This window comes from Eptesicus fuscus, chromosome 5, assembly GCF_027574615.1.
Source record: "Eptesicus fuscus isolate TK198812 chromosome 5, DD_ASM_mEF_20220401, whole genome shotgun sequence".
Lineage (NCBI taxonomy): Eukaryota > Metazoa > Chordata > Mammalia > Chiroptera > Vespertilionidae > Eptesicus > Eptesicus fuscus.
In genome coordinates, this window is record NC_072477.1 from 104,042,877 (window position 1) to 104,049,800 (window position 6,924).

Below are 6,924 nucleotides of genomic sequence, written 5' to 3' on the forward strand. Positions count from 1 at the left end.
TTATTTTGCCCATATTTCATTATGTGTACACAGGAGCATGAATGCAATTTGAAATCTTCTAATGGCAATAAAGTTACAATCACCCATCTATGTGACTAACACCTTAAATCCAAATATTCGATCTGTAATGTGTCTCGTCACACAATTATTAAAATGTATATTTTTTCCTATTAGGAGCCAGCAAGTCATTTTTTTTGTGTTTATTTCTTTTGAAGAACTATTTCTTCTCCAATAACTGGCTCATTTTTATCATTTATCAAAAACTAAAGGGTGGGGGAAGAAAGTGTGATGGGTTAAAAATTCATTTTTTAAGTAAAGATAAAATTCATTTTCACAAATTTACAAGTGTCATTGCTGGTGCAGAATTCATCCTACTAAGCAATCAGACTTGGAATCAAATGCAAGTTCCCTTCCAACTCAGGAATCAGCATTATTTCAAAATTATGGATTTTTGTGTATTTTTTTAAATCAAGCGACAGTCTATTTCAACCAAGTGATTTTGATTTGGAAGTTAGAAGACACCATAAACTATGTTGTGCACAAACCCAAGGCATCTCCTTTTCATTCTAGCCCATTTTTGCAAAAGGGAGGAAGAGTTTCTCTCTAAAGAGCCACTAAAGAGAGGAAGGAAGTCAGTGAGAGTTGGTTTCTACAAGCAGGTGTCGGCACACACAGCACACAGGCGGTTACAGCAGGTCCACTCGGCGGTAATAGAGGAGGTAGGCTGTGCGGTCTGCAGCAGGCTTCACCACCTGGTATTGGTTAATCACCTTGACCATCTGGTCATCGATGCGCAGCCAGCCATTCAGACCAATCTTGAAGACGTCTGTAGTATAGTGACCACCCGTCGCACTGCTGCCGTGATGGTAGACCACTGCAAATAGTCTATAGGTTCTGTGGCATTTAAAATTCTTAATTTTAACTCCTGGAGAAAGCAGCTCTTTCCTAATTTCCAAGTCCACAGGATATTCAATATGTTTTATCAGCTTCTGACATCCGCCAGTCTTCTCGTAAACAAACCGTTTCAGGTGCAGCACAAGGACAGGAGGAAGCTTTTCCAGGGTCACCCTCCGACTAATCTCGACCTCTTGTTTGGTTTTTGTGGTATAACCTTGGACAGATTCTCTTGCCACCAAGCTTTCCAATGCATCCTGGACGGTACGGATCTTGTCAGACTGGATATCCAACTGCAACGGGAAAAATGGCTGCAAGGTGGCAGATTCTTTTGAACTCTGCTGGTAAACCACAGACCTGATGTGTCCCCCCAAAATGCCAGTGATTGGGGTCTGAATGAAGTCCGCCTGGCGAGTGACTGAAGTCTTATTTCTGGGGCCCACTTGCTCCCATTCGTCCTCACTTCCTTCACCTGGTTCTTCCTGCTCTTCCTCATTCACTGAGTAGCTTTTGGGTCCATTGGAAATAGGAAGTTTATCATTTGGTGAGAGGAGTTTCTTTAGGTTCAACATTTCTTCATGAAGTCCATTTAGAATGAAGCCCAAGTATTCCTCGGCATCTTCTTGTCGACCCTTTTCAGACAGGCTCGATTTGATGACTGTCAGGAGTCTATAAATATATGTGGGTTCAAAGGCAGCTCCAGGGCAGATATCCCTCATGATTTTATCCCCAAGAGCTTGTCTGGGTTTTGGAGGTACTGGCATATTAGTAAACTCATTCATTTGCCGAACAAAGCTGTCTATCATGGGTGTTGACGTACAGGGTCTGCACTTTTGAATACAGAGGAATGAACTTCATCAGGTGATACATTGGAGGGCAAGCAACTAGTGCCCTCAGTAGCACCAGTTTCCTTTGTTGATCAGTCCACGGGGTTGCAATGAAACTGGTTTATGTATTAGGGTTACATTCTCCAGTAACTCTGCAATCTTTATGGCTACAGGATCCTCTGAAACTGGAACGAGCCCTTCCTTGATTTCAGCCTGCTTTTCAGAGACCAGGGGAGATGTGGCAGGAAGGGAATACTTAGTTTCCACAGAAGCCACAGTTTCTTCCGAAGAGGAAGAGGGCTTAGAATCATGGAAAAGACTGGCCCATGACTTAAGCTGACTGACAGGAGTGGTGCCCACCACAGAGGCCAGGGCTTCGGTGGGAGGGGAAGTGCTCTCGGCCTTAGCTGGGTCCGAGTCCGTGCTTTCCACAGTGTGCAACTCCATCCCATTGGCAGCTGAGTCCTCACCCAAGGATTCAAGTATTTGTCCATTAGTAACGCCAAGATTTTCAGTAGTATCAGTCCCAACATAAGGGTGAGCCACAGCTGTCCTCAACAGGTTGTCCCTGTCAGCCTCTGCAGGAAGGCAGGACTGTTCAAAGTCAGGCCCCTGGCAGCCCTCAGGTTGCCCTGCAGTCCTAGCATTGCTGTCCAGGGCCCTAGGAAAAGAACCTCCAGGCACAGCGCCACTGACGAAGTCTGTGGAGTCCTGAGGGCTGCTACAAGTCCTGGGTGTTCCCAGCAAGGGCATACTGCCCATCCACTCTACATCCTCTGTGCATATGCTGTTCAGGATGGTTCAACTGGCATGCCATTGACCAGGGCTTCCGTGGAAATATTATCCTCGCTGCCATCTTTCAAGTAACTATAATATCCAGGTGGACGTTTTTTCTTCTTTTTACGCTCCCTTTTGTCCAAGACCACCCGAGGTGCCATCATTTTCCAAAACTTCCGCTTCTGCATTGGAACTGCCATGCAGATCAAGGGCAGAGCCTGGGTACTGGCAGTCAATGGAGCTGTAGTTGGCTTCTTTATCTATGTCATCAGGGGTCTTTTTGGAAGTTGTGCAACTAAGAATAAATTCAGGGGCCTGAGGGTTCAGTGTGCTTGAAATACTGTAGTTGGGAGTTCTCTGCAAAGTGTCATTGGATTCAATTACTTCGTTAACACCAAACTCAATTCTCTGATATTCTTATCCATCAGGTAGTTCATCTGCAGCCTGTGTGCCACACAGAACTGATCCATTGTATGGAGGAAGCTCAACTGAAGAGCGAGGAGTCACAAAGAATTGATTGAATTCATCAGGGCTAAAATCTCCAAAAATATACTGTGGGCTGTGGAGGGCCATGGCGGCCCGTTTCAAGGAGCCTTGTTGGTTGCCCGACTCCTCACGCTGCTTCCCCAGCTGCCGCCATCTTCTCACCCACACATAGACACTCGCCATTTGTATTTTAATAGGGATTGAGTTGAATCTACACATGGGTTTGCATAGTATAGACATTCTAATGATGTTAATTCTTCCAATCCATGAACATGGTATATGTTTCCATTTGTTTGTATTTTCCTCTATTTTTTTTTTTCAATGCCCTTTAGTTTCCAAGTGCAGGTCTTTTACCTCCTTGGTTAAGTTTATTCCTAGGTATCTTAATTTTTTTTCTTGTTGCAATGATAAATGGGATTGCTTTTTTAGTTTCCCTTTTTGAGAATTCATTCTTGGTGTATAAAAATGGCATCAATTTCTGGGTGTTAATTTTGTATCCTGCTACCTTGCTGAATTCATTTATTAAGTCTAGTAGTTTCCTGGGGAGTCTTTAGGGTTTTCTGTGTACAATATCATGTCATCTGTGAGTAATGAAATTTTACTTTCTCCTTTCCAATTTGGATGCCTTTTATTTCTTCTTGTCTGATCACTGTGGCTAGGACTTCTAATACGATGTTGAATTAGAGTGGTGAAAACAGACATCCTTTTCTTATTCCTATTCTTAAGGGAGAGGCTTTTAGATTTTGCCCATTGAGTATTATGTTGGCTATAGATTTGTCATATATGATCTTTATCATGTTGAGATATGCTCCTTCTATTCCAATTTATTTAGAGTTTTTATCAAAACAGGGTGCTGGATTTTGTCAAATGCCTTTTCTGCATTTACTCATATAATTATGTGGTTTTATCTTCCAATTTTTTAATGTGATGTATCACATTTATTGTTATGTGAATATTGTATTAGCCTTGCATCCCCAGAATAAATCCCACTTGGTCATTGTGTATGATCATTTTAATATATTGCTGGATCTAATTTGCTAATATTTTGTTGATAATTTCAGCATCTATGTTCATCAGGGATATTGACCTGTAATTCTCTTTTTGAGTAGTGTCTTTATCTGCTTTTGTAATTAGGGTAATGCTGGCCTCATAAGCAAGAGCTTGGAAGTATTCCTTTCTCTTGGATTTTTTGGAATAGTTTGAGGAGGATAGGTGTTAGCTCTTCTTTGGATGTTTGGTAAAACTTCCCCGTGAAGACATCCAGACAACAGCTTTTGTTTACTGCAAGTATTTTTTTCTTCAGGTAACAAATCTTGTATCAACCTTGAGACATGATTATAATGTTGTTCGTATTTAAGCAGAGAGGAAGAATTATTTTTTTATACTGACATTTGTTTTGTTGTAATAGATATCAGCAGATGTTGCATGCAAACTTGGTCTACCTTGATACAATAACAGATTCTAATAAAAATATGCAGTCTCTGTTACCAGCAGTATTTTTACATTAGTGTGAAATAGATAATCTTTATAGAGTTACATATGGTATAACACCAATTTGTTTAGTGATTTTTGAGATTAGTTTAGTAAATCCAGACCCCACCTCTGAGAACATTAAGCTGTTTACCTAGATGATCTAAAAGGTTTCATGTTTTACCTCCATATTTAATTTGAATTAATTCTCTTAGAATTGATCCTTTTCCTGAGGAAGTCATATTCATCCACCCATTCACTACATATCCATCCATCAACCTATTTAGTTTATTTTAACATATAATTACACAACTAATTTATGAATAATTCTAATTTTTTCAAAGCAAATCTCAGGTATCTTATAAGTTTACCTGTAAATACTTTAGTATGCATCTTTATCAGAGGAGGACTATTATCCCACCCAGCAAAATTAACTAACATTTTTTAATGTCTTGTAATACCTAGATGGTTTTCAATTATCACCAGTTATCTAAAAAATAAATGTTTTAATGATTGTTTGCCACAGAATGCAAACAAAGTCTACATATTGCATTGGTTGATGTGCATCTTTGTTTAAAATTAAATCTTTATTGTTGAAAGTATTACATAGATCCTCCTTTACCCCCACTAACTTCTTCTATCCCACCCCCACCCCCATCCCCACCCCTAAGGCCCTCACCACCCCATTGTCTGTGTCCACAGATTGTGCAAATATGCATACAAGTTCATTGGTTGATCTCTTCCCACCCACCCTCCCCTGCCTTCTCTCTGAGGATCAACAGCCTGTTCAGGCTTCTATGTCTCTGGGTCTATTTTTGTTTATAAGTTTATTTGGTGCATTAGATTCCACATATGAGTGAGATCATGTGATACTTATCTCTCTCTGACTGGCTTATTTCACTTACCTTAGACTCTTCAGGTCCATCCATGCTGCTGCAAATGGCAAAAGGTCTTTCTTTTTTATTGCCGCATAGTATTCCATTGTGTAGATGTACCACAGTTTTTTTTTATCCACTCATCTGCTGATGGGCACTTTGGCTGCTTCCAAATCTTAGCTATTGTAAATTGTGCTTCTATGAACATAGGGGTGCATATATTCTTCCTGATGAGTGTTTCAGATTTCTTAGGATCTATTCCTAGAAGTGGGGTCACTAGGTCAAATGGGAGTCCCATTTTTAATTTTTGAGGAAACTCCATACTGTTTTCTATAATGGCTGCACCAGTCTGCATTCCCACCAGCAGGTACGAGGATTCCTTTTTCTCCACAAACTCGCCAACGCTTGTCATTTCTTGATTGGCTGATGATAGCCATTCTGACAGGTGTGAGGTGATACCTCATTGTCATTTTGATTTGCATCTCTGTGATGATTGGTGACTTTGAGTATTTTTTCATGTCTCTTGGCTTTCCGTATGTCCACTTTGGAGAAGCATCTATTTAGGTCCTTTGCCCACTTTTTAAATTGGATTGTTTATCTTTTGTCAAGTTATATGAGTTCCCTGTATATTTTGGAGATTAACCCCTTATTGATTGTAACATTGGCAAATATGTTCTAACCATGTAGTGGGTTCTCTTATTAATTTGTTCATGGTTTCTTTTGTAGTTTTTATTTTAATGTAGTCCCATTTGTTTATTTCTCCTTAATGTCTATAGTCCTAGGAGATGTATTGGTAAATATACTGCTATGAGATATATCTGAGATTTTGCTGACTATGGTTTTTTTTAGGATTTTCATGCTTTCCCAACATACATTTAAGTATTTTATCTATTTTGAGTTTATTCTTATGTATGGTTTAAGTTGGTGGTCTAGTTTCATTTTTTTTGCATGTACCTGTACAATTTTCCCAACATCATTTATTGAAGAGACTGACTCTGCTTCAATGTATGTTCTTACTTCTTTTGTTAAATATAATTGAACACAGGGACTTGAATTGATTTCTGGGTTCTCTGTTCTGTTGATTGAGCTATATGCCTGTTCTTGTGCCAGTACCAGGCTCTTTTGAGCACAGTGGCATCTACACTAATAAAAGAGAAATATGCAAATTGACTGTCACTTTGTGACACCCATCAGTCAATCAGGAGTGAGTATGCAAATTAACCCAACAAAGCTGGTGGTGGCCCCACTCCCCCAGCCACTCTGGGCCTCTGGGCAGCACGCATGCAGGCACACAGTGGCTGGGTGGGGTGGGACGCCTACTATGAGGGAGAGGGCAGAGGGGCAGAGGGAGCTACAGGAGCGGTGCTCTGCCCGGAGTGAAGACGGAAGGCTCCAGCCAGAGGGAAGACAGAAGGCGGTGGCCAGAGTGAAGGCCTGAGTCCCGGGTGCTGGAGGAAAAATGGTGCCAGCAGCCAGGGGAAGAAAGGCCTTTTGCATGAATCTTCGTGCAATGGGCCTCTAGTTGTAGTATAAGTTCACATCTGATATTGTGATTCCTCCAACTTTGTTCCTCATTCTCAAGATTGGTGCAGCTA

At 40.8% G+C, this 6,924-nt stretch overlaps 1 protein-coding gene across 1 annotated transcript; it reads right to left on the reverse strand.

Annotated features, from left to right (window-relative positions):
• Nucleotides 1-301: 301 nt before the first annotated feature.
• On the reverse strand, nt 302-3,071 carry LOC103303291 (ubiquitin carboxyl-terminal hydrolase 10-like). The gene is given in 5 exon segments (XM_054715620.1): nt 302-1,722; nt 1,724-1,790; nt 1,793-2,536; nt 2,539-2,632; nt 2,634-3,071. Coding segments are annotated over 5 exon segments (2,379 nt in total). The 3' UTR covers nt 302-686.
• Nucleotides 3,072-6,924: the final 3,853 nt, after the last annotated feature.